This window comes from Naegleria lovaniensis (assembly GCF_003324165.1).
Source record: "Naegleria lovaniensis strain ATCC 30569 chromosome Unknown tig013, whole genome shotgun sequence".
Taxonomy (NCBI): domain Eukaryota; phylum Heterolobosea; class Eutetramitea; order Acrasida; family Naegleriidae; genus Naegleria; species Naegleria lovaniensis.
This window is the reverse complement of record NW_025407836.1, coordinates 468,622-495,941: the sequence shown is the minus strand read 5'-3', so window position 1 is coordinate 495,941 and position 27,320 is coordinate 468,622. Positions and strand designations below refer to the sequence as shown.

General features: G+C 38.1%; 10 protein-coding genes across 10 annotated transcripts; 6 read left to right on the top strand and 4 right to left on the bottom strand.

Annotated features, from left to right (window-relative positions):
- Nucleotides 1-4: 4 nt before the first annotated feature.
- C9374_002082 (uncharacterized protein) lies at nucleotides 5-3,756 on the top strand (the record flags this gene model as incomplete). Its single annotated transcript, XM_044691461.1, has 2 exons — nucleotides 5-329; nucleotides 443-3,756. 2 exons carry the CDS (start codon nucleotides 5-7, stop codon nucleotides 3,754-3,756), a joined length of 3,639 nt encoding a protein of 1,212 aa, XP_044551039.1.
- A 441-nt stretch (nucleotides 3,757-4,197) lies between these two features.
- Nucleotides 4,198-6,465, bottom strand: C9374_002081 (uncharacterized protein; the record flags this gene model as incomplete). The annotated part of the gene is made up of 4 exons (XM_044691460.1): nucleotides 4,198-5,172; nucleotides 5,281-5,641; nucleotides 5,695-5,822; nucleotides 5,881-6,465. The coding sequence occupies 4 exons, from the start codon at nucleotides 6,463-6,465 to the stop codon at nucleotides 4,198-4,200; spliced, it is 2,049 nt and encodes a 682-aa protein (XP_044551038.1).
- A 157-nt stretch (nucleotides 6,466-6,622) lies between these two features.
- C9374_002080 (uncharacterized protein) lies at nucleotides 6,623-8,739 on the top strand (the record flags this gene model as incomplete). The annotated part of the gene is made up of 5 exons (XM_044691459.1): nucleotides 6,623-7,128; nucleotides 7,183-7,643; nucleotides 7,688-7,746; nucleotides 7,819-7,943; nucleotides 7,995-8,739. The coding sequence occupies 5 exons, from the start codon at nucleotides 6,623-6,625 to the stop codon at nucleotides 8,737-8,739; spliced, it is 1,896 nt and encodes a 631-aa protein (XP_044551037.1).
- Nucleotides 8,740-8,788: 49 nt separating this feature from the next.
- On the top strand, nucleotides 8,789-11,855 carry C9374_002079 (uncharacterized protein; the record flags this gene model as incomplete). The annotated part of the gene is made up of 3 exons (XM_044691457.1): nucleotides 8,789-9,994; nucleotides 10,105-11,156; nucleotides 11,240-11,855. 3 exons carry the CDS (start codon nucleotides 8,789-8,791, stop codon nucleotides 11,853-11,855), a joined length of 2,874 nt encoding a protein of 957 aa, XP_044551036.1.
- A 238-nt stretch (nucleotides 11,856-12,093) lies between these two features.
- C9374_002078 (uncharacterized protein) lies at nucleotides 12,094-14,946 on the top strand (the record flags this gene model as incomplete). Its single annotated transcript, XM_044691456.1, has 1 exon — nucleotides 12,094-14,946. One exon carries the CDS (start codon nucleotides 12,094-12,096, stop codon nucleotides 14,944-14,946), a length of 2,853 nt encoding a protein of 950 aa, XP_044551035.1.
- Nucleotides 14,947-15,176: 230 nt separating this feature from the next.
- Nucleotides 15,177-19,103, top strand: C9374_002077 (uncharacterized protein; the record flags this gene model as incomplete). The annotated part of the gene is made up of 1 exon (XM_044691455.1): nucleotides 15,177-19,103. The coding sequence occupies one exon, from the start codon at nucleotides 15,177-15,179 to the stop codon at nucleotides 19,101-19,103; it is 3,927 nt and encodes a 1,308-aa protein (XP_044551034.1).
- A 66-nt stretch (nucleotides 19,104-19,169) lies between these two features.
- Nucleotides 19,170-19,796, bottom strand: C9374_002076 (uncharacterized protein; the record flags this gene model as incomplete). Its single annotated transcript, XM_044691454.1, has 1 exon — nucleotides 19,170-19,796. The coding sequence occupies one exon, from the start codon at nucleotides 19,794-19,796 to the stop codon at nucleotides 19,170-19,172; it is 627 nt and encodes a 208-aa protein (XP_044551033.1).
- A 220-nt stretch (nucleotides 19,797-20,016) lies between these two features.
- C9374_002075 (uncharacterized protein) lies at nucleotides 20,017-20,940 on the bottom strand (the record flags this gene model as incomplete). Its single annotated transcript, XM_044691453.1, has 1 exon — nucleotides 20,017-20,940. One exon carries the CDS (start codon nucleotides 20,938-20,940, stop codon nucleotides 20,017-20,019), a length of 924 nt encoding a protein of 307 aa, XP_044551032.1.
- A 120-nt stretch (nucleotides 20,941-21,060) lies between these two features.
- Nucleotides 21,061-21,697, top strand: C9374_002074 (uncharacterized protein; the record flags this gene model as incomplete). Its single annotated transcript, XM_044691452.1, has 3 exons — nucleotides 21,061-21,095; nucleotides 21,179-21,189; nucleotides 21,273-21,697. The coding sequence occupies 3 exons, from the start codon at nucleotides 21,061-21,063 to the stop codon at nucleotides 21,695-21,697; spliced, it is 471 nt and encodes a 156-aa protein (XP_044551031.1).
- A 1,799-nt stretch (nucleotides 21,698-23,496) lies between these two features.
- Nucleotides 23,497-25,542, bottom strand: C9374_002073 (uncharacterized protein; the record flags this gene model as incomplete). The annotated part of the gene is made up of 1 exon (XM_044691451.1): nucleotides 23,497-25,542. One exon carries the CDS (start codon nucleotides 25,540-25,542, stop codon nucleotides 23,497-23,499), a length of 2,046 nt encoding a protein of 681 aa, XP_044551030.1.
- Between the last annotated feature and the right edge of the window lie 1,778 nt (nucleotides 25,543-27,320).

The following is a 27,320-nucleotide window of genomic DNA, read 5'->3' as shown; positions in this document are numbered from 1 at the left end:
AAAAATGCTTTCATCATCACACTCAGGCGAAACCACTCGGGAAATGTTTTTTGATTCTTCTGAGGGCAGTAGTAGTACTGGGAATGGCTCTACCACAGGAGCTCCAATTCCAGCAGGACGAAAATCTACGAGTGATGAGTCAAGCCAAAACGATTTTCAAATTCCCGAATCATTTTCTATTCGATCACCAGGAGATTTGAATGTGTGGTTGGAGAGTTTATTTGCTCCGACAGTATTAGTGAGAACAACAACCTCTGTAGAGAATATCTGTATGAAGAATGGATTGAAATTTATTGATTTGTTGCGACCATATCAAACAACCAGACAGTGTAAGTAGTTATTGTTGGAATGTGATAAGTGTGGAAATGATGGAAAATATCACATGATGATTATTTTGCAATCAACGGTAACATCTACACGATTACTTGCTATGCTTTAATAGTAAATTATTCAACAATTACTTTACCAAACTTTTCAGTGAACTATGTTCATATGAGTGACTTGCATAGAGAATATGGAGAAGACGGAAACAGATTCACTAATAGAACAGATCTTCTTCTGCGTGAGAAGACTCATCAGGATTTTATAGGATACATTATCAGAAAGAGCTATGACCAGTATTTGGCCAAAACCAAACAATCAGCGTTGTCAGAAGAGTTTGTTGACAATACGCCATGGTTTGATATTTTCAGAGATGAATTTATCAAGACTTTGAATATTTCCGAACATGAAACACTGATGCATCCCGTCGCGTGTGTGTCAGTTTTATCGAGTGAAGAAGCTGGAGATCCAATTCAAATTTTGAAGGGACTATTTGACCCTGATAAGCCACCTAAATTATTTAAAGATTTTATGATAGATAGCGACATTTTGCAAATTGTAATTATGGTACATGACCAATCTTCTCATTTTGCAAGCTCTGAAAAAGCAAACTCAATATTTAACAAGGTCAAGGAAAAGTATACAGCATCGTCATGTAGAATGCTCATTTTAAACTCGAGGGATGATACAATTGAAAACGTTGTTGATGATATTTGGTCATCTGTGCTTCCCAGACGTCAACTTTATCAAAAGCGAGTATTGCAGAACGTTACTCCTACTGCATTTCATCTTTCTAAACAGGATTTACAATATATTGGAAGCACAGCAGACTTTATTTTGAATCAAGTTGTCATCTCAATGGATACAAAAATTAAGAATGCCACTAACACGGTGTTGGCCAACAAGAAGGGAATCAAGAACACAATCAAGTCCTGGTTCACAAAGAAGAACAAGGCTGAGGAAGAAGGAATTAGTCCTGAGATGCAACTGAGACGATTGGCAGATCTACTTTTCATGATCCGTGAATACGATGAAGCATATTCCATTTACAAACTCATCAGCGGTGACTTTAAAAACAAGGAAGTTAAAAATTATGCGGGATGTATGGAGTTTATGGCCATTTGCACACTTCTTAGCACAACAGCGCAAGGAGGCAATAAGAAAGAAGTCGAAAGCAATTTAGAATCAGCATTAACGGCGTACAAGAATGCAGCACAGCCTTCTTTTGTTTTGAGATCGTTATTATTCCAAGCATGCATGTACAAATCAAAATCTCTCTTTAAGAGAGCGGGTGAAATATTCACAAGAGCATCTAACGTGGATGAGAACAATTTCCTACAAGCTGCCTTATTCTTTGAACAGACTGCTCTCTGTTATAAAGGCCCAATGGATAGACTAACAAGAAAATCAGCTCTATTTTTGATCTTGGCTGGGTATAGATTTAGTCACACTGATCAAATGAAGCACTCATTTAGATGCTATAGAACAGCATTTAGAATTTATAACAATAAGGAATGGTTACAAATCTATGAACATATGAGTTTTACTTTAGGTAGACTGGCAAGTCACATGCGAGATTTGAAATCGAGCGTTGAATTTTTCCACGAATTTATGACTGTTTGTAAACAAGGTCCTGAATATCAACACAAGTTTATGGAGGAGTTTTCTCAAACAGTGACAGCATATCTCTCCGACTTACAATTGAAAGGAAATTCAGATGCTAAACTAGACTTTTTGGATATTCCTAAAATCAATCCATCAGCAGTGAGAGTATTATTGAACTCTCAATACGGAGAACCAGTGTATACAGACAGCCTACCAGATGAAGAATGGGCAAAATTAGAGGAAACTCTTGTGAAAAAAGCGAGAGGACCTATTGTATTCTTTAGATGGGAAAAACCATCAAACGACATGAAAAAGATTGAATCTACTGTTGTAGGAGAGCCAATTTATGTGGAGATCAAATTGACCAACACATTATCGATTCCTGCTCAAGTGAAAGACATGGCTCTTGACGCATTCCTTAACTCTAAAACATTGCCAGAAAATGACAAGGGCTTCACAGCAGAACCTATTAGTGTGGTCATTCAACCATTGGACACGATCTTTGTAAGACTAAAAATTACTCCAACCCAGACAGGAGACCTCTCCATTCGAGGCGTTCGATGGAAAGTGCTTAACAACATTCATGGATTCAAGCTATTTCAAGTCAAAGGAAGAAGATTGAATGATACCAAACAACAAAGAACAACCATTCAATATGAACAAGATAATAGACTGAATCTCAAAGTAGTCGCTCCAACACCACTACTCGATGTTAAATTCACCGACAATATTGAAGTGTTGTGGAATGGAGAGCTCAAGAAAACTAAAATGATTGTAACCAATGTAGGAAATGCTGATTTGATCAACCTCAAGCTAAAGCTCAACCATCCATCTATTTATTATCTCTCCGATGATCTTTCTTTGAATGATTACAAATTTATTGAAAACTCCTCTTCAAAAGATGAGACATTTATTTCTAACACTTTTGGTATTGAACGTGACTTTACATTTTATGATATTGCTGAGGCTTTAAAGTCTGGAGAAAGCATTGAAATTCCTGTTTTTGTGAGAGGGTCATTCTCTGGTATTCATGACTCAAAATTCCTATTTTATTATGAGCCAACTGAAAAGAATGATGATCTCAAATATCGATTACACAGATTCCACACCACACTAAAAGTACTGGACTCTCTTAAAATTACTACATTTTGTGACTCTACCCACACAGAGCCAAACTCATTCATTTGTGGAGTCAAGTTACAAAATTTTAGACCTGATCATTTTGTTCAGCTTGACCAGCTGGTGAGCATCAGTCCTCTTTGGGAGATTGAGCCAGTTGTACCGCTCACAGAACCAATTATTGTCTTGCCTAAGGAGTCTTTTACCTTATATTTGAAATTGAACAAGAATGTCACTTACGAAAAGAAAGTTAAGGAATTGAGCTCTGATATCAAACAATTGACAGAAGTAGAGCTTATCCATCGTTCACATACTATTGGTGGTTGCAATAGAATTATCGATACTACAATGAAACCTTATTTACAATTCCTTTTCAGTGAGTCCAAGAAACATGAATTGACCTTCTATGGAAGAACCATCACAACAGACAAGGGAGATCAAATAGTAGACATTGAAGAACAATTGAATTCTTTGAGCTTGCAAGTGATATGGAGATCTGGAGCTTGTAATTTAGGTGTGACTTACCATAGCAAGGTTTCATTCCTTCCACACGCTAAAAAACCAAAACGATCTCATCCTGCTTCCAAGTTTCCCTCAAAGGAAAATCTTGTGTGCCCTATTGAGGTCAATTTGGAATATGAAACAGAAATTATTCATCAATTCACACCTTCTCAACCCTCATGCACGGTGGAATTAATGTCAAGCTCATGAATGTTTCTCCAGACATGGTTACTGATTTCACATTGGAATTGATACCACCGTTTGCTTCACTTTCTCTGGCAGGAAATGCCAAATTGCGTGGAATGTCTACCGCCACGAGTTCAGCAAGTACGATCACGATTTCACCTCAAAACTTTTATTTGTGGACTGGTCCAACAAGAATTTTCCTCAAAGATGTTAAACCTGGTTCGGAGATTCTGACCATACCGGTGAGGGCAACATTCTTCTCGCCAGGTGTCTTCAACTTGAACCAGTTTAGAATTTCGTGGAAGTTTTTGGATTCTGGTATTGCAAGAGTCATACCACATAGCTTTATCGATGAACAGTATCTTATTACAGTGACTCAGCCACCATCTACACAACCAGTACATGTCATGGATGAATTACTTTAAACGCTTACTGGGTTGAAAACTTGTAATTCCAACTTAACACTCACGAATCTTTATTTTTTCTTCGTACTTTAAGTCCACCAGTGCTGGATGGAGGTACTTTTCTTTCTGCTGTTTTCGAATTTAGTAAATACAAAAACTGTTCAACCTCACTAACAACCTTTTCGCTTGTATCGTTTACAGAATGACCACCGTCCACGAAATTTAAATCATCGATCAGCTCGGTGCTACGGTCGCTTGGTTCCTTATTATTGCTTTCCATTTCAGTGTTTTTCGAGTACTGTTGTGCGGCTCTTATTCTTTCAATATGATTCAGTGATTTCCGCACATTGGATGTCTGCATATCCTCCAATTTTGTGACAGGTTTCTTCTCAATCTTGTTCATGGCTTTCCTAATGTCGCTTAGATCAAGAGTTTGAGATGAACGCATGTCCATGCTTTGGGTCTCTACTTCACCAAATGTGACTGCCTTTTCGTTCCTCTCAAAGTCCAGATTGAATAATATTCCTTTCTTGATTTCGTTTAAATTCGCATCTAAATGATATAACGAATTCTCAAATGTTTTTTCTAGCTTTCGTGTTTGTTTTTCTAGGTTTGAAAAGAGGGCTTTCACTTCTTCAGCTTCCTTTAAGCTTGTTTGTTCTCTTTTGAGGACTTGGTCTAACAGCTCCTTATCGTCAAAGGTTGGTTCTGCATATCCTAATTCCGTAATAACTGTTGAATCGTTTTGATCAATTTCTGGAGGAATATCCAACGCATTTACTCTCACCTCATCAATGAGTCTTAAATTTTTAACATGTGTCGAGAGAATTTTCACATAGTTCGAATTAATGTCACACATAGGATTTCCTGATACGTAGAGCATTTCTAATTCTGAGAGGGATGAGATGGATTCTTGCAGTTGTTTTACATGAGGGATGAGGTTATCTCGTACGTCTAGAGACTCTAGGTGTGGAAATCTACTTTCTATTCCGTTCAATGACTCAAATAAATTGCCAGATAGAACTAACACGCGTATCTGAAAGCATATTGGGAATATCTCCACGCAGGATAGGTTACAATTTTTAAGACGCAGTACCTATCAACATAGTAATGTTATATCAGAACTTGTTTGAGAGCTACATACCTCGAGCTTGTCAAACGTAGGAAGACATGCAAAATCTGCCTTATCAAGCATATTAAAAGATAAATCCAGCTCAATAAGATTGGATCGAAATCTGCATTTTCCAAGTCCAGTCAATTTTTCAAAGCAATTTCTTGCAGCAGAAAATGTGGTGATGTTTTCAAGGCCGCTAATTCCATCAAATGTCTTTAGACAATTATTATCTACAGAAAGAGAGGTTAAACACTTTAAAGAACTTAATGATGGAAAGCTTGCAATTTTGTTTCCATCCAACGATAATGTCTCTAATTTCTTGCAAAAGGCCAGTTTAGTTACATCCTCAATTGCATTTCCAGTCATGTTGCAATCTTTTAGTTGTTCGCATCTGATATTCAAAATTGCAATAAATATGTCATGGGCAAACAAACTCATACTTACAATTCAATTCCGTCCAAATTTTTCAATTTGTTATACATGGCTTTAAATGAAACAAGCTTTGGAAAATTAGAAAGCATGTCCAGCTCTGAAAATGAATTAAACGAAATATCAAGCTTGACAAGTTCCGTCTGTGTTGAAAAATAATAATTTGTAATAATTATTATCACATAAAAAATGCAGTCATACCTTCGCGACATGAGCTTCAGGAAAGGAAGATAAATTCTGATGACGCAATTCTAGCGTTTGAGTCAAATCAACGACTGCTTCTTGCTTTGATTCTTTCTTGGAATCATTCTTTTGTGATATCTCTTCGTGGCATAACTTTTTCACTGAATTATTAGTTCTTTCCGGTTGTGATTTACTTGGTTTTGAAATTGTTTTTGATGGTGTTTGCTTTTCCACGGATTGTTTAGAAGATTTACTTTGTTCCGAGCTCTTTCCATTTTTTTGTATTGTCGATGCTAGGTGGTCCGATGAGCGGCTTGAGGAAGAAGAAGTACTTGATGCTGAGCTGGCTCTACTGCTAGAATTAGATCTAGTTCCTTTTGTTGGTACGCTTCCTGACTCTACAGAATCAACCCGATGATGATTGATACTCGTTGACTTTTTCTCCAAACTGGCTGCATTTCTTGTTTTACAATTTGGCTGTAGTGTATCACTGGCTGTTGTGGCTCTATTATTATGCGATACAAGGACGTTATTAGAATCCTTACTCGGAACGCTTTTGGAAGTTTTTGCATGCAAGCTTTTCATCTCAAATTTTTTATTCATCGTTGGTTTTGTATTTGAGAGCGGGACCGAAATCGACCCACTCATGCGAACCTTGGTACACTTTCCCGAAATAGTCAAAAAAAATTAGAGAGAAGGCTAAACACACACTATTCCTCCTTCTTGATTGACTCTTGGCCTTCCTTAAACTCGGTTTAGAATGAATTGGAAGAATACGTTGATTGATTTTGTAGCTTACATTGTCTGTGCTAATGGATGGTCTGCATCGTCGCGCTCCGAGAGTAAGAGAAGAGTCTCAAGATGGAAGGCTTTCTTTACAAATCCAGAAGCAAGAAGGAATCACATTACCTCAGAGTGGAGGAAATGGCTCGTGTTTATATTGTGGGCATGTATTAACATAGGTCTGTTCATTGAGGCTGCAGTACGGTGGCATGATCTCATCTATGCAAAGCTGAGCAAAATCACAGCTCTAGCTGCAGAGGATGTATTGCGACTCACCTGGTATGTTACGTTTGCCAGAGGGTTTGGCCAATTGTTGAACTTCAACTGTGCCTTGTTGATTGTCCCTACCATGAGAACTCTGTCGAATACTCTTCGGACCTTGAAGCTCACAGTAATATTTCCTCTCGACAAGAATCTAATCTTTCATAGATATATTGCTTATTGGGTGGTGTTTTGTACTATAGGACATGGTTTTTTCCACTAGTAAGTTTTGTTCAAACAACTTGGACAATATGCATCCTCATTTCATATTTAAAGTTTGAACTATGCTAATTACTATTTCGCATATTCCAATGAACAAACAACCGTAACCAGCTCTATTTTGGCATGCTGGGTACAGAAATATGGAATTACTGGTAATTTACTTGTATTTGTAATGTATCTCATGTACGCCACTAGTCACAACAATTATCGTAAAACTAGGAATTACACTGTATTCTGGTATACACACCACTTATTCATCATTTTCTATGTGTTGCTGCTTGTTCATGGAAAAGTGTTCTGGATTTGGTTTTTAGGACCATGTGTCTTGTACTTGTTTGAAAGAATTTTGCGAAATGTCAGAGGATCTGAAGAAACTGTGGTCAAACGAGTTCACTGTTTACCCAGCAGAGTTTTAGAGCTTGTCCTTGAGAAGCCTCGATTTGACTACAAGGCCGGACAGTATGCCTACATCAATTGCCCTCTCATTAGTAAGCATGAATGGCATGCCATGACAAGTAAGTGCTCTTGAAACAATTTTTAAAATGACATTTCATTGTAGTTTCCTCTGCACCTGAGGACGAGTTTCTGCATTTCCACATTAAGTGTGCAGGTGATTGGGTATGTAGTATCGCTTTTTAACGGTTGCTCATATGCTTATCAACTCAAATCTTGAAATAATTCAATATGCAGACGAATGCATTAATGGATTTGTTTAATCCAACTCATAGTCCAACAGTGGTTATCAATAAGCCCAGAACACCAGATAACAAAGATTTCTTGATCAAAGTGGATGGCCCATTTGGAACAGCTGCAGAGTAAGTACCGTTGTTTTGATAGACATAAAATTAGAACTATTCGTTTTCTAGTGATGTGTTTAACTATGAGACAGTAATGTTGATTGCGGCTGGTATTGGAGCGACTCCATATGCCTCATTGTTGAAACATTTTAACAACAAGTTGGAAGAAGAAAAGAAAGGAGGTAAACCAATTAAGGTTAGAAGATGCTTCTTTTATTTCATTAATAGAGATCATGGCTCATGGGAATGGTTTTCCACACTGTTGAATGATGTCGAGGAAAAGAATCCACACTTCTTCCAAATCAACACCTACATGACTGGAAAGCTTAAGGCAGAAGACGTAAAGAAAATTATCTACGGAAGCAGTGAATATCAACAGTCTGGTAAAAAACAAACGGGTGACGCATTGTTGAGAGCCATGTACGATTTTTCACCAACCTCCTCAGATGAGCTGGAACTTCATGCGAATGACATTATTGAGCTGAAGGAACAAGACGACTCTGGATGGTGGGAAGGCAAAAACATGACCACAGGGAAAACTGGCCTTTTTCCAAGCAATTATGTCATACATATTGATGCTCTAACAAAATTACGAGAAAATCAAAACAGACACTACGGACGTCCAGACTGGAAACGGGAATTCACCTACGTCAAGCAATGGATTGACAGAAATACACCACAACACAAAAAAGTGAGAGCAAAGGTTGGAGTTTTCGTGTGTGGCCCTCCTGCTCTTTCTAAAGACGTGTATTCATTTGCTCTTGGAGAGAGCTCTGAGAGTGCACAATTTGTTTTCCACAAGGAAAACTTTTAGAGACGTTCACGCTGAATACATTAAATCCTTTCGAAAAAATCAAAAACAAATGACGCCCAACAATGACGATCACACACAACAGCCATCCGCCAAACTGTCGGAGAGTGTACGATCAACAACATCCAACAAGAAACATCATCACGAGCACAGCACTCATCATTCCACACAACTCAAGTTTGTGTTCACCTATCAAAATCAACAAATTGTAATTTATGATAAACAAATCCGAAGTCTGATATTTTGGCTTGTGATTATCTTTCTCCATTTATCTATTTTGATCCTCGTATATTACCGACAACAAGTTCCGAATTTTTCATCATCCGCATCCTCATTAAAACTCTCAGAATTTTCTTCACAACGATGCATAGCAGAAGCACGAAAATTCTACAATTCATCCGAAGCCTTTTTCGGTAGAATTGTTGGAAGTGAAGAATATAGAAAAAGTTTGCAATTTCTTGGAAATCAACTGGAGCAGTTAAAAGCAAAAAACGATAAATTTCAAAATCATTTGGAAATGACCATTGATTTTCATTATGTGAAAGATGGTCAAGCAACATTTTCAATGAGGCATCCTGCTCATATATTTCCAAATATGAAAATTACATTGTCCTATTCCAATGTCACGAACATATTGGTGAGACTGCATTCCAAAAAACATTTACAATTTTTGAATGAATCCATACTAGTGAGTTCTCACTTTGATAGTGTGCCGAGTACTCAATCCGTTTCAGGAACCATTCCAACATTTATAGCTCTCGAAATGATTAGTAATTTAATTCACGATCCAGACACTATTCGTCATCCAGTAATATTTATATTTAACAGCGCAAAGGAAATTGGATTAATTGGATCGAAAATTTTTGTGACTCGACATCCTTGGGCCTCAACTGTTCGTTCGGTCATTAATATGGAATCGATTGGTTCAGGAGCAAGCAGAGATTTGACATTTCAATCAACCAATACTTGGGTTATGAAGCAGTTTGCTAGTGTGTGTAAATATCCAAAGGCAACTGCTGTGGCTCAAGATTTCTTTAGTCTAGGGCTCATTCCCTCACAAAGCGATTTTAATGTATATACCTCTTATCTTAATTTAACGATTGGTGGCATTGACTCTGTTTTTTACAGAAATGGCTATGTCCATCATACCAACAGAGATACTATCCACACCCTCAATGAAAATACCATTCAACATATGGGAGAAAATCTAGTACCATTTATTAAGAAATTGGCTAGTTTTCCAACATTCTTTCCCAATGTAAATACTACCCCAAAAGAAGATGCGATTTTGAAGAAATTACGACGCCTGCCGTTTATTTTGACGTCTTGTCCTTATTTATTTTTTGCTATTCCTCAAGCTCTGCTCAGCCCGTCTATAATGTGATTATTTTAATTGCTCTCACGTTCATGGTCAGAAAAATTTATTCAAAAGAAAAAGAAAAGAAAGAAAATCGAAAGAAAAGAAGAAGAAGAGTTTCTAATGCGTCACATGAACTCACAGCGACGACATCGACTTCTGAAGATGTGACAACAAGTGAAAATTCAGAAATCATGACACGTAACATTCATGATGAGGATGAACGATATATTTGGTCTCTTCTTAAGGCATTTGGAATTGTTTTACTGAGTTTAATTTCAAGCATGTTGTTTCCATCACTAGTTGCCCTAACACTAGCTTTTATTTTCAAAAATCCAATGTCTTGGTATGCCACTGGATCTGTATTTACTCTATTCTTGTTTGCATTTCCCTCCATTTTAGGTATTACTCTAGTACTTGCAATTTTTAGCAGTTACACAAGCTCCTTTTATATTTATGTATCTGTGTGGCTATTCTGGGTGTTGGTGACACTTGTGTTCAACTGGTTCAACATTGTATCAGGATTCTTACCAGTGGTTGTTGTGCTTGCACTTGTTATTGCTTCATCTCACACTATTCAAAAGTACACCAAATGGTATATTCACTTAACTATTATGATGACAGGATATTTAATATTTGTATTGGAACATATTTTAATTGCAGTCGATATATTCGTTCCAATCATGTCAAGAAGCGGATTTGTGAATTCCATTTGGAAATGTGATGTTTCTATTGCGTGCTTTATTGGATTTATTGCCTTCCTTGCTACCAATCTTCTTTATCCTTTTGTGATTTCCGAAAATCAGAGAAAATCTCAAATCGCAAACTCTAACAAGTTACATTTAGTGATTTTCCTTTCTGTGAGTTTAGTACTGATGATATTTTCAGGATTGATGCTTGCTCCATACTCAGAGGCAGCTCCTAAACGAGTACTCGTACAGAAGGTTATTGTTTTACCGGATGAGGATTTTGACACCTCTATGGCTATTGGTGTCAGAAAGGGAGGCATTTCTGAAATTTTACACTTATCCAATGACTTGGACATGAATATGGAATCACACCAGTGGATCCGACCACATGGCAACAACAACAACAACATTCACGCACACGACAAAAAACCTACATTTCTCTTCTTCACACGGACAGTGTTCCTGTGCAATATGTTATGAATGGAAATTTAGGAGCTCTTCAAACCATTCTCACCAATTCCAAAGAACATGAAATTTATTTAATACCAGCTCTTGCTATTCAACAGGTCACCTCCATCGATTATGACAGTTTTATTGCCATTGATTTTAACTCGTCATCTATTTCATCAGATTCACCACAACCATCCTCTTACTTGAGAGAAAATCCAGTGAAAACCTTAACTTTTGGGAGTAAGAATAATGTTACCATCATTCTAGAATCAGACATGTTGGTACTTTCACAAGAAATTAGACTTTATCTCAAGCCAGAACATGTCGTTTCATCGAGTATTGATAACATGCAACATCGAGGTGAATTTCTTTCCTTCTTCCATCTCTACGCCAGCAGTAGAGGCGATTTCTCAAAGATTTTACAATTTAATATTCTACTCGCTTCACACGCACCTCGTCAATTCCACCTTCAGATCCTTTCACATTACACCCAAAGTGAGAGCACCAACTTTTTATTTAATTCTGAAATTTTACCTTTCACTGCAGAGTTATTACCAAACACATTCATTTCTCCCATCTACACCATTGTAACAGATACCATGAAGACGATTAAACTTAGATAACAGTCCCTGCAATATAGTAGTAGTGGTCGTAGCAGTCATGAACACGAGCGAGCTCATTTTGTACACAGCTCCAATCAACCACAGCGAATTTGACAAATGTCGTCGTCGTGGCCATGTTGTGTGTGTTCTTGCAAGTACAAAAGGCAAAATGACCTTTCCGTTGACCAACAGAAACAATAAGGTTCAAATCATTCCTTGTCAACCATTCGAAAGACGGAAAATCCATCAAATAAAAAAAATGAGTGCCACTCCTGGCGCCCTCTCCACCGCTTCCTCTGCCACTTCTCCTTCCACTTCGCCATCCTCGTCATCGGCTCACATGATGATGAACGCGTATGATAGTCCAGTACTGACTCCTACAACAGCTGCCTCTACAACCTCAACATCGGCACATCTTCCAACCATGGTAGGAGGAGGTATAGCAGGTGATTCACTTCATGCCTCGTATTCATCCATGGACTCAGCCACCGGATTTCCAAATTCACCTTCCATGCTCTTCAATGCAGGTAACAATAGCAGTTTAAATACGTATGAACAACAATATCAGCAATACATTCAAACAATTGTTAGTGCTGGATCAGATCAAAAGCCTTCTTCAAAGGATAAACGTCATAGCACTCAGGTCTTTAGTGATTTATTATTTCCCGATAATCTTGTTCAAGTAATTGAATCGCAGAAAACAGCAGGTTCATCTCGACCCAACACTGTGGGTAGTATCAGTAACGTTCCTCATCACATCAAAGAACAGTTCAGATATTTTGAATCTCCAAACTTGTCAATTGATTACGAATTACATGGTAAATTTGAAAAGGCTTCTCTTCCTGATTTAAACGTGAGAAGCAAACCACCTGTATATGAAGCAGACGTGAGAGTGAAGGCATCAGCCAGCAGCAACAACGCATCGGGTAGTGCTACACCTGTTACGGATCAACCCACGAGCAATTCTGGTGAGGGTGACCAATCATCATCGTCAGAAAACAATTTTACCAAGTTGATGAAAGAGACAGAATCAGCCAGCATGACAAATTACAAACCCGGTGAAACAAAGGTTAAAAAAGTTGAAAAGATTGTAGACAGTGTTGACAAGACTTCAAAAAAGATTCATGCCAATATTGCTCATGTTAAAAATGGCTCTCAGAAATTGAACAAAACAATGTTTGTTTATGACATGAGCACTCAATCTGTTGAATGGGACTGGAATGGTGGTGCTGAAGTACAAATTTGTAAAAGAGTCAAAGACAGAAAAGTACCTCTCAAACATTCTCCAATTTTGATTGAGCTATTGGATTTTGTTCCAAAACTTTTCACTGAAAAATTTGATTCTGAAAAACTTGAACCATTCTTCATTACCATGTGTGTAGTAGATTTTAATACCAAAAAGAGAATTAGTGAGGAATTTCATTGTGACATCAATCATCAATTGGCAGATGAATCTATGAGAAAACTTTTTTCATCTTCAGATTTTGAACAAAATAAGGTAAACAATAGAGCAATCTTCCAAGTTGCAGATCGATCTGTCGACGTTTTCCTGTACATTAGAGTTTATAAAATTATTCAAGGAGATGAAGATGACGCTGCTGAACCATACATTAGACCAGAAAAATGTAAAGATAGCAAGAGCAAATTTGTAAAGAACGCCTCAGAAAATGCCTCTAAAATGAGACCATTCTTGCAACCTATGGCGTACTCATTCCAACAACTGTTTAATGCCTCCGATGAGGTATGCCTTGAGAATGAGGTCAAACATTTCTTGAGAACAAAGGGAAATATGGGTGATGAACAATTCTTTAGCACTTTTGCAAGTTCCAAGGAATCATCAACCGATTCCTTAAATGCGTCAGGAACTAAGGGAAAGATGAAAAACTTTCCTGCTGTGCTCAAGATGAGAGTTGTGGAGTTGAATTCTGATGATTATACCGATCTAAAGAATGAAATGGACCATGTCGAAGGTACAACAGAACTTGATATGAGCAAATACTTTGAAGATGAAGGCAAGATTAGATGCAAACTCATGAGAGAGCTTGGCACATCCAAATTAAGTTATTTCAACGAGTATGACAACACATTATATGTTTATCCACAAAACGTGCAAATTGGTTCAAAAGGTCTAATTGGATCAAAATCCAGAAGTGTCAGTATTAAGATAGAATTACGAAACAATGACGACAACCTTGATTCACCAGGCCTTCCTCTCATTTACAATCGATTCAACAAAACAGGAAGAGACTCAAAAACCACTCATGACTTTTCTACAATTAGCTATCACTCTAAGCATCCTGAATTCAACGATGAATTTAAGATTCAACTTCCAACACATATCACTGACAAACATCACTTGCTTTTTACTTTTATTCATGTACCATGCAAGCATAAGGATCAAGTAGCTAAGGAGGACGCTCCATACAAGGCAAATGTAGGATCTGTTTTGGGATATAGCTTTGTTCCTCTCTTGGACTTTACTACGGCTAGTAAAAGAAGAAAACCTGGCCAACTAGTTGATGAAGATTCAAACATCCCAATGACATTTAATATGGGTAAATTGGTTAATGGTATTGAACAATTACCAATTTATCAGGAATTTAGTGATAAGAAAGGCTATACAAGTGAAAAAGTCAGAAGTACAAGCAAGCTGCTCGAGAATGGAAAGCCACTATTTGTCGTTTCCTTCCTTCCATTTAGCACTATTTATACCACTGACAGATGCCTTTCTCATTTCTTTGCATCGCTTCCACTTGTTATTAGCGACAATGACGTAAGAGACTCTGTCATGTTTGCAAAGAATGATGCTATTTATGACACCAATTTGGTTGGTGGCAGCGGCATTGTCACATCTCCTTCCGTTGTTATGAAAACCATGTCATCGGACGATCTGTTTGATGGAGAATTGCCTGCAATGGGTACAGGAAGCCCAGTGTTAAGAAGAAGTAACAGTGGCGCAATAGTTTCCAGCATGAATCCTGAATCTATTGTGATGAGATACATTTCCGAAATGTATCATGTCCCAGTTAAGGATTTAATCAGCTTTTTACCTGCCATTCTTAATCAATTGCTGAGAACTATTTGCACTGGATGTGTTACAACCACAATATGAAAAATGCGCAATATCAAGCGTTCCTCTTTTTCCTCACTTGTCTCGACAAGGTCAACAGATACTACCTGGAAACTAGCAATACACGAGGTCAACAAGAGGAAGAAAAAACATCCTCTGACTCCTTAACCGAAAGAAACAAGCTGATCAAGGACTACGTTGACAAAATATTTGTCAACTTCCATCATTGTGACTCATATGTATTTACTGATCTTACCAAACAATGGTTGTTTATGTTAGAAGAAATCCAAATCAAACGATCAAGAAGAGGAGATCCAAACAAGACCAGAATTGCTCTGGAAAATAACGATGACATGGAAAGCAAACTTTCCTTAATGTACAGTTGGGTAATTTTCGACCTGATCATCAAATCGTTGACACTCTATCTCCGAGAGAAGAAGTTCTTGAACATTACTGATAGAAGCAAGATGTTTACTGGAGGAAATGGTAGATTACTTGAATTCCACAACATTCTCTCAAGGTTAGTCAAGCTCGTAGCCGCAGAGACGGCATACAGAAGCGGTGCTGGTTTCAACGTTGCAAAGTTACTCAATTCAAACTTTGCCTTGTTCTTGAGAGACTTGTTCAATATCATGGACAGAGGTATAGTCTTGTCTCACATTGAAACATACATGAACTTGATTACAGTCAAGGCAGGGTCAGAAGGAAATGGAAACTACGAAGTGATTCAAGAGTTCAGAAATACCTTCTTGGAAATTATTGTAGACTATGAACACTACGTTCCTCTATCAATGCCCTACTTTTACAAGCCTAATAAGAAGGATGTAGACCCCAATGAAGATTCACAGAATATTACTGATGAAATCAAGTTGAGCAATAATCACTTTTTGTGTGGATTGCTCATGAGATGGTGTATTGAGGATTTAACCAACAAGGAGAGAATTGTTAGAAGCAGATCAATTGCCCTCATGAGAAACATGTTAACCAAACATGAGTATGACAAGAGATATCAGAACAAGGATGTTCAAACAGCTATTGCTAACATGTACTTTGCCTATGTTCTATTATTTATTGACATTTTCCACAAATTTAAGAAGACTAGTGAATCTAAATTGACGGAAATTAGAAACCTTGTCAACAAGTCCAAGAACGATTACCAATTAAAACTGACAGAACTCAGTAAGCAACAACAAGAATTACAAGATCAGCCTCAGCAACAACAGCAACTGAAAGACTTGGAAGATTCAGTCCAAACAGCAAAGAAGCACTACAACGATACTCTCACACAATTCAAGGATGAGAAAGAACGGTGTAAACTTGAAAAACAACAAGCTCTCATTTCAGTCTTGTTTATTCTGTACAATATGGACAGAGAACTTTTCATGAAATGGTTTGAGCTCGAAGGTTTCAACAGAAAGAAAACTCTCCTTCAATTTATTTACATGGCCGTGCAGGTATTCCAATACAGTGGAAGGACCAAGATTGAAGAAAATCACAAGTTGGGTATTGGAGCACACACAAATACTGGCAAATCTTTGAATGAGGCAAAATCCAAGTTAGAAAATTTGTACACTTCACTAGATCGCAGAATTCCAAACAGAGCCAATCCCAACACTGGTCGTCGTAACTTTAGGGAAAGAATGAACTTTTCCACTCAAAACAAAGCATCTGTGAGAGGTGGAACGGGCAGTGTTACAGAAACATCATTATTAGCTCAAATGGGTAAAGGCAACACTGGAAGCATTTCTTTGAAGAGCTCTACCATGTCTCAACCCTTGAAAGATTCTGAAAAGAAGATTATTGATGACTTGGTATTGTGGGAGTCTAGATTGAATGTTGAGATTTCTAGCTGTATTCTCTCTATCATGTTGGACATTTGTAAAAAGTTCCAATTTACTTCAATCATGGATTTAATTTTGAATTTGGAGATTAATAGAAAGAGAAACGAGTTGGAACTTTTCCATCACATTTTCCACATTCTCATGTCCTTCTTCAAGACAAATCAAGCAGATTGCTGTTTAACTGGTCTTTACCACTTACTTCGAGTGTTTATCAAGAAATTCAGATCAACCATATTCACCAGTAAGAATGCTGAATATATCGAAGTACTTTGTAAACTTGTTTTGAGACAAAGTCAATCTGTGATTGATAAGGTGAGAAGTCAAGCAACTGCTCTTTTATACTGGATGATCAAACAAAACTATCTCAGCGACGATCTCTATAACTTTACCAGAACCAAGATTCAAACCACTGTTGCTCTCTCATATTTGGCATCTGAATTTGAAAATGGAGTGAATATTCAACTCTTGAGAGAAAGTTTCCAAATTATTTCCGATTATGCTCAAGCAGATTCATCAGTTCCACAATTAGCTCCACAAGATGCCTTCCACAACGCTCAAAAAGTGTTTGAGATTAAGAAACCATCGGAGGAGGACGAACTTGCATACAAGATGCCATATAGTCAGCAAGTGAAGCAACTCGTCGAAAGACTGAGAAAGACTCTCCTCGACACGGTTCAAATTGAAGAGCTCAAGAAGAGAAAGGCTGATCAAGAGACCATGTGTGACTTGTATCATAGAATTGCTGGTGGTTACAAGCATGCACCTGAGCTTTCTGTGACTTGGTATCACAACCTTGCTCAAGAACACATCAAGCATGAAAGATATATCGAAGCTTCCCAATGCTACGTCTACATTGCTGGAGTTGTGTTTGAATACTTAAAGTTGAGACGTGACAAGTCGGTCTGGGGTAATCAATATGGCACTGATCAAAAGAAAATTTCAGAACTTTCTCAACATTTCTTGAACATTTCTCCATATCTACGAACTGAAAACTTTTTAGAGTTGAAAGCTCTCTTCCAAAAGAAATCAACAACAACGGAAAATATTGGACCAGAATTTGAATCTCACTACTTTAACAGAGATGGTATGGTACAACTGCTCTATAGCGCCATCCACTATTGCAAAGAAGATGGCTATTATGAATTCATGGCAGAATTGCACAAATTGTTATTAGGTCTTTTTGAGATTGAAGGTGATTTTGAGCGAATGAAGAACGAATACAATGAATTAAGCAACTTGTATGCCAAAATGGCTGAACCAAAAACTAGAACTGCTCGTTTATTCGGCGCCTATTACCGTATCTATTTTGTTGGAAAGCTCTTACCTGACAATGTTCGTGAGAAGGAATTTGTTTACAAAATGCCCAAGACTACTCGTTTGAACAATTTAATGACCTACTTGAAAGATCATTTCCGTTTCGGAAAGGAACTCAAAATTATTGGTGACTCTCAAGTCATTACTGACGCCATGAAACAAGAGGATGAGGCCTATGTCCAAATTACCTCAGTGAAACCCTATTACACCAATAACGTTGTTCAATATGAAATTCCAAACAGTGATCGGTACTTTAATGAGAATGTGAACATTTCAAAGTTTATTTTTGAAACTCCTTTCACACTAGCTGGTAAAAAATCACATGGAAACATTACTGAACAGTGTAAGAGAAAGACAATCATTACTACCAAATTTACTTTCCCTTCTGTACTCAATAGAAGTGAAGTATTATCCAAGGAATATACAGACTTATCACCCATCGAGAATGCTATTGAGATTGTTGAAGGATCCATCCAAAGACTCGCCAATGTTTGTATGGGTGCTGAAAATCTTACCATTGGAGATAAAGATGAGGATAAGAAACAAGTATTTAGATTTGGTAGAATTTTGGATGATGATTTTGATGTCGATGAAGAGTTCATTACTGACCAAAGTGCATCTGCTGTTGAAGCTATGAACGTTGTTGCAGCTGAAGTTGTTTCCAATACTCCATCATCTCCTAATGATGACGGTGAAAAGAAGAAAGCACAATCTGCACCAATTGACGTGAGTCAACTTCATCTTGTACTCACAGGTGTTGTTATCCCAACTGTGAACGAAGGCATTCCTCACATTGTAAATTCATTCCTCCATCCGAATGAGGTCTCTAAATACGAGGCAGAATTTGTCACCAAGCTGAAGAGCGTTTGCGTGACGTTCTTAAAGAGTTGCCATAGAGCAATTTTAATTAGCAATGAGTATTCCAATGAGGCTCAAAGACCATTGCATATCAAGTTTGAAGAAGGATACGATGTTTTGGTTAACGTTTTTGAAAAGTGCATTGACAATATTCCAAATGAAATTAAGACTATTCGAAAGCACTAAGGTCATATATGACGAGAGCGTTTTCGAATTGAGCTAAGCTGTATTCTAATCATTATAAATTATTTATTATTCATTCTTTTCCGTTGACTGTTGTTGCTTGAGTAGGTCCGATTGCTTTACAATCTTTCCATACATGTCTTCCAACGATTTCTTATTGTCGCTAATCCAACCTAAATGGTCTGCAATAAGATGAAGACTTTGGCAATTCTTACACCGCGTTATTACAACTCCCTTATTGTAGGCATGTTTGGAAAACTCAATGTAGTGTCTCTGTTTGCAAGGTTTGCACGTATAAAACATTCCCATCTTTTCTGATTTTTGACGTTTTTCTTCTTCTGAAACATAGAGAGGATCATTGACATCTTCCTCCTTGCTGAATGATACAACCTCTTCGGAGTAGTATCGTTTCGTTGTTATAAAATTTGAATTTTTCAGGTAGAGTGTTTGGATGCTAGTTTTGCTTGATAAAGGGTTGGTGGTGAGTTTGAGACCATCATTCCAGAGATGAAGCGAGCAATAATTCCTCGTCTCGGAATTGTTAAAAACTCCAGTTTTCAAACCATTTCCATGAAAATGTTGTGAAGGTATTCGTGATAGTGCGTAAATTGAGTTGATATTTCCATTCCGAAGGGCGAATTTAGAGAAGGAAGTTAGAGGTTTGACAATTTTCAACGTTCGTGTGTTGTGGAGCATTTTTTTGTAAATGTCCATTAAATTTTGATTGAGCAATTTGATTGAAGTAAATAAATATTGTGTATGAAATAATTTATCAAGGTATGGAACAAGTGGTGTCCATTCAGTACTGTAAAGTTCCACCACCATTGATGACCACTTGAAGACCTGCAATCGATGCGTCTTGATCAACTTGTTGTGAAACACTTTCACATTCAACAGCATGTGGCCCTGTACTGTCTTATTTGACTTGAATATAATCCAAAGAGCCATCAAAATGCTTTGTACTTTTCACTTCTTGACCATCTCTAGTATGTTTAAGCTCAGTATCTCTGAATGGAACTCTGCCATGGTGCATGGCACGAGCGCTGAGGGGTGCTGATTTGCTCTTTGGCTTTTTATCGAGGGACATGGAAAACGATTTGAAACATGTAGTTGGATTTGGTTTCAAATCTCTCAATATTGCCTGTACGGTACAAAGATATTCTTTTTGGAAGAGTGTCTTTTCAATCTTAATTTCAAAATGATCATAAATAGAGGCAATGGTAATTGAGGAGGTACTTGTTTCATGATGATACACAGGGAAGGGTGAATCCTCTCCACACAACTTGGGCTCAGTCACAATCATTTCATATCGACAGGGAGTAGGCTCACGAATTCCAACAATCTCTGTCGATTCTCCACACATGAAAATGACCTGGGTGGATCTTTCAAATTTCTTACCATCCAATTCACAAATTTGTCCATTCGTAAACAGTGCTCTATCCTTCTTGTATGAAGAAAAGGTTCCGAGATGATAGACATCATTTCCGTGTGATTGTTTAATTTTTCCTTCTGCACAATAAGAATAGGTCCAATAACCCTCAACCTTATTGAGACAAGTTCCTTTTGGTAATCTTGTGAGTACTTCTTCATAGGAGAGCTTTTTCTTGTCTTCATTCTTTGTTTTGTCATCTTCCGATTCGGAACATGATTTTGTAGAAAATTTAAAGGAGCAAGTAACACCATCCAATCCAACAGTTGCTTGATAATTTTCCAGTCCAGGTTTTACTGTAAATGTTTTTTGATGATGAAGTGGTTGCTGTATAGAAGATCCTTGATGACTCCATCGGATCATCACAGCGAGTAGGATGAGCGGAAGGAGAAGCACGACGAGTCTTTTCATTTTTATATTTTGGAATGGATTAAAAAGCCTCCAAATACAAGCTCATTCGTTGAAAAGGTTCTTGAAGAATATATGATATCAAGAATTAGGCAACCCAAGCTGATTCAAAACCATTTTCGAATGTTCAGCAATGTTGTTTCGGGGATCAAAGGCAGGTCAAACATTTTTTAGTTGTGCATTGTAAACTTTGAAATATCGGTTGACTAGAATTTTGAAAAAATTTCGTTGAAAAAAATAGTCAAAAATTACGTACGTATTCTTCTCTCACACCTCGTTTTATATTGACTTGTTCAACATTCTTCTTGCAAATTCTCACTAACTTCATACTATAGAAATGGCATCAAAGAGAGCAACAGGTGGTCTCGGTAACAAGTTCAGAATTTCTTCTGCTTTGCCAACAACAGCAGTCATGAACTGTGCTGATAACAGTGGTGCAAAGAACTTGTACGTCATTGCTGTCAATCAAACTCAAGGTAGATTGAACAGATTGCCAGCTGCTGGTGTCGGAGACATGGTCATGGCTACTGTCAAGAAGGGTAAGCCAGAACTCAGAAAGAAGGTCATGCCTGCAGTCGTTATTAGACAAAAGAAGCCATGGAGAAGAAGAGATGGTACTTTTATCTACTTTGAAGATAATGCTGGAGTTATTGTGAACAACAAGGGTGAAATGAAGGGATCTGCTGTTGCTGGTCCAGTTGCCAAGGAATGTGCTGATATGTGGCCTCGTATTGCTTCCTCTTCATCATGTGTTGTATAAACCCTTTTCCGAAATAAACCTAAACATAATATTCAAAACGGGTTGCACGGGTGGAGTGTAATATTTTGTTTCGGAATTTAACAGCTCTTGGAAAGGCAATCGTACTGCGAGAAGAACCAAAGTCTTTTTCATTGGAGTCATCTGATGTTCAATCAAACGAATACTTTGATTAAGGCACCTTCTCACTTTATTCGATCAGAAACAGACGTGACTACTACATCTTGATTGCTGCAAAGCATGTTGTTCGTGCCATTGCTTGATGATTTTTCGACATTGATGATTTTTGGTTTTTTTACAACTCTCTCATCCACGATTTCCATCGAATCTGGTACATGGCACTCAACAATATGCTCATGCAAGTGTACTGGATTTGTTGTGGAGTAGGTGCAACATTTAAATTTGATTTGAGAGTGGTCCTGGTCTTCATGTGTGTTAATGTGATCTCTGTAAGAGGATGGTTTTGTAAAGGTTTTCTCACACATTGGACATGCAATCAAGCCAGTCTCGCCGAAAAACTTGCATTTCTCGTTGGTACATTTAGTTTTAAACACGAATTTGAAGATTGTCATTGGATTTTTGTATCTGTGCAAATATTGTGGAAGACACACACTCTTGCATTTGCCACACATGTGTCTGTGTGTCACATGAGTGGCGATCATGGGAGATGTTGATAAAGATGATGATGCTTGAGTTGTCATTTTTTCGTGTAAAAACTAGAACAAAACACAGAGCACTTCCATTTCATTGATCAAGCAACCGTTCTTGCGTACGTTGCATTTGTGAATTGCTTTGGCTTGTCGCCAAGCGAGTTTTTTAAATATTCGTTTTTCACTCAACCACAAATGCCAAAACTGCTGTTGATCACAGATGGTCTCTTTTATTCAAGCATTCAAAGTAGCTGAAAATTGACCCATGTCTTTACGACAAAAGGTAGTTGTTGCCCTTTACCCTCAAACAACATGTACCAGTCCAGTCAAATTCAACGGCTGTCAATCGAAACACAAGCCTCCAAATGCTTATCCCTATTGTGGTCTCTCAGAGATGTTATTAGATACAATAGACGTTAATGAACTATTTTTCACTCCCAACCATTGCAACTTTATCCGCACCCAATTCGAAACTGGCCTTATTCTCTTTCAACTTTTCACACCCAAACTTGCAAGAGAAATCTCGCATGCTTCAGACAATTCAAAGGAATCGTTTGGAATTTTTCATGAGGGATGGGGGTGTTGCCATTTACAACTCCAAAGTTTCATGATCATGTAGAAACTATTCAATAATAGCTTGAACATGTCCCAGATCAGCAGAGAGCACTCGATCAATGAACACTCAATCAGGATCGGCACATGCATGGCAACGTTGGGTGATCATTTGTAATAATTCTCTTGGAGTATCGATGGATGACATTGTTGAAATGATAGAGTCGAGATACATTGGACGCCTTACATGCAGCAACTTGCGCAAACTGTTTTTAATATTGTAATGGAAGCGACCGCATTTCTCTCGGTCATGACACACCACAAATTTCCTTTATCATATGGCATCTTGGCTGAGTGGTCAAAAGCGTTAGACTTAAGATCTAATCCCGTATGGGTTCGTGGGTTCAAACCCCACAGATGCCAAAATCGAATTTTTATATTCCCACCACAGATGCCAAAATCGAATTTTTTTAAATATACATAATATACATATATAATTCCACAGGTGCCGAACTGAAACTCTAAAATTCCACCAAGAAATGAATGAATTATTGAAACACACAAAAAAATGAAGGTTTAATGCCCACGATAATTACCAAATTACTTTTCATCATCACGGCCACCAAAGAGTCTTCTCTTAATTTCTGGGATCAAACGGAATCTTGATTGTAAATTGAACATTTCCTTTACCTTCTCTCTATCCTCGGAATGCTCTTCCTTGCTCAAAACCAGTCGCGCATTCTTTTCCATGTGGACCATTTGATGACAGCAAGCACACAAACACTGATACAATTCGAGTGGCTGCTTTCCTTCCAGTGCAAGAGTATATTCGTTCACACTTTGGGAAATATGCTCTCTATCCTCAAGCTCGAGAATGTGTGTGGCACTGCGTCTCTGATCAGCACCATCCGTTTTGATGTGATGGACATGAGCGAGAATGAAAAAAGCAAGACCCAACTTTTCAAAATCCAAATCACACTTGGCACATTTAGCTCCCAACAATCGAACCATCTTGATGTGAACTTGGACCCATTCCCTAAAGTCTTCAAGAACTTTTTCACCCTCCATTGGTCCTTGCTTCTCCATCAAGTACACTGCATGCAGCAAGTGATGACATGCCTTGCAGAGAATTTCCAACGGCTCCTCAGTTTTGAACCAATTGGGATCCTTTTCCTTTCTAAATGCAGTGGCAAAGTACTTGGTACAAGTGAAGGACCTTTTCGTCTTGCTTGCCAATTGGAACTTGATGTGATGAATGCAAGCAGCCACTGCCTGATACAAATTCTCAATCACAATTCCACACAGAGAACATGCTGGAAGACATTGTGGAGGACGTCCCATCGAGTGTGTGGAACAACATTTCAAAGAGGCAAATTGTTTTCCCATGTGAACGAGCCCACATTTGAGACAAGCTGTTGTGCCCAACTCTGGGTCACACACTTCCAAAGGTACCGATGGATGACTCGGACACATGACTCCTTCTTCCTTAACCTTGTGATACTTTTGCCTCTCCCTCTCGTTGTGTTTACGTAAACACTGTTGACATCTGGGACGAAGAAAGGTTGTTCGAATGAAACCATTATCATCGAACAAGGTCTCTGCATCCATCTCATCACCATAATCGAGAATATTGGTGGAACTGTTGCTGGAACTGTTGCTGGAACTGGCAGAAGAACTTCCTTCGACCAAGAGAACATCTTTATCATTAAGGAACTCCTTATCAGCACTGGTCAATGCAACATTATCCATGACATGACCACACTCGGAACACTTGCCTTCCTCGACCAACTTGGCTCTTCTCGTGTTGGTACTTTTACGTGCCTTTTCTCTCTTTTCAAAAGTATCCTTTTGTTGATTCACTGCATTGTTCACAAGAGAGCACATCTTCTTTCGATTCGAGAGAGACTTGAAGAATGTGTTGGGTCCTCCACCCTCTTGCACCTCCTTTTCGAGATGGGTAATATTAGCAGCTCTCAATTTACCAACAAATTTCTTGAGGATGAGCAGATATGTATAGAGTTGTTCCATCTTCTCAAGAGATGCTTTTTCAATAAGGCGATCTTGTTTGGGCGGATATTGAAATCCGTAAGGAGAGTCGGGCAAGAACTTGTCAATATATATTGTTCCTGTGTGACCCAGCATTTTAGCTCTTTGTAGATCAAGAGCTTCAGAACCTTTCTGATTCCTTCTTTGAGAAGTGTTCCTCTGTTGTTGAGGAGTACTTGTCTTGTTTGGAGGAGTACTCGTCTTGTTTGGAAGAGTCCTTGACTTGTTGCTCAACATTGCGGAGGTTTGTGGATCAACATTTTCATCAACCGTTACATCAATGACTGGTTGTTGTTGTACGGTAGATGAAGACTGAACCTGATGAGATGATTGTACAACCCTAGTTTTTACAACAGAAGCCCCTGAAGGGAGTAAGGTTGACTGAATCTTGATTGGTTGATCTTGATGAGAGGAAGATGACGCCACCTGATCAACCGAGAATGAATGTTGGCCAACTAATGAAGAGGAACCACCGAAAGTTAGTCTGGATTGCACGAGCCTTGTCTTCTTTGGAGTTGGTGGAGCAAGTTGAGGCTCATTTGAAGAAGAAGAGGCTTCATTCTGGGCTCTCTTATTATCAGACTTGGATGGTTTTGGCATGACTATTTTTTTTAAACTCTCCCCTTAGTGAAGTTGTTATTTTCAACATGTAATTGTAATTTTTAGAGGGAAACATTGCTAGAAAAATTACTTCATGTTAAAGACTTTAACAATCCCCAGTACAAGGCTTTGAGGAAGAACCTCAGAGTACAAGTATTCTAAACACAGAAAGTTAAACCCTGAACCACCGTATAACATTGAACAAATTAAAATCGAATTTTTATATTTCACAGATACCAAATCGAATTTTTTCATTCCCAAGTGACTCCATCCCTTTACATCATGATCTACAATTTTAAAATTGCAGGATTAGATGCTTTACTGAATTCAGAATATAAAGTTCCTCAATTGAAATTTTTATATTCCCACCACAGATGCCAATTGAAATTTTTTCATTCCCACAGATGCCAATTGAAATTTTTCGTTTTTTGAGCAATTAATTTGGAATTTTATTAGTGAGTAGTGGTGGATATAACCACGTTGGATTCGACGTCAGTAGCGGATTTCCAACTGTGTATTTAAAACCACAAAAAAATTTATTGAGATATTGTGGCGGACATGGAACCATGTAGGTCATTTTCAGAGTAAAATTCTTGAAAATTCCCAGCTTTTCCCCGACACTTCTCCCGCTAGAATTTTCAGGAATTTTAAAACATTCTCAGAAAAATTCCTGAAACCCTTAATGAAACAATGGGGCAAGACAATCTGGATCCAAGTTCGCAAAGTTATTCTCAAAAGCCAACATCAAATCCAACTTGCTCAAAAAGCAAATGATGTACTCTCTTCATGGTTTTTAACGGCCAGTCCACATGGAAGCCCTTAGCTTGACTTCAAGTCTTGCTCCAGTATTAAACCCTCAATCATTCATGCCACCAGCTGCTTACCAGAGTAGCTCATTGTCAAAAGCCCCAAACACAGACACCTGGTCAATTATACCACTGCCAATCTAACAAGACGATAATTGAGACAACAGAAAAACAAGCCAATAACTATAACCAACAATGATTGTTGGAGATTAAGATGTAGGGACCGACGATGACAAAGATGGGCACCTCAACACTCCCCTCGTTGGGTTCTGTTTGGTCGAAATCCCTGTCAACTCTAGCACCTATTTTGTTACAGACACGATCAATTCTGAAAAATTCTTTCTGCGTGAATTTTGACCTACATGGTTCCAAGTACGCCACAATATATGTACACCGAATCCAATTGGGATTCTAACTAAGGACACAAGGTCCTTAGTCTTCAATCTTGTCAGAGTAGTAGTATTTGTGGCATCTGCCAACGAAGAGGGCTAACAGTACTTGGATTTCAGGCCAATTCCTTTCAATAGCTGGGACGTGCCTTATCGCATCACTATCTGGAGGTAGGAAACCGGAGTGATGGACGTAGAAGGTGGGACGATGTGGATTAAACCACGAATTCGAATCTGTGATTGTACATGGTTGGGAAATCAAAGAAGAGATCATTTCACAGAAGTATCTCTCAGGGTCAAGCTTCGGACATTCATGTATGTATTGGTGGAGATTGGACTCGATTTTCGCTTTCAAGAATCTAATATTGAGGGATTTTCGATGAACATGATCAATGAAAAACCACAAAAAAATGACCGGTGTTATTATTTTTATTGTCAGTTGCTGATGATTTTCAAAATTACTTTTCATCATCACGGCCACCAAAGAGTCTTCTCTTAATTTCTGGGATCAAACGGAATCTTGATTGTAAATTGAACATTTCTTCCACCTTCTCTCTATCCTCGGAATGCTCTTCCTTGCTCA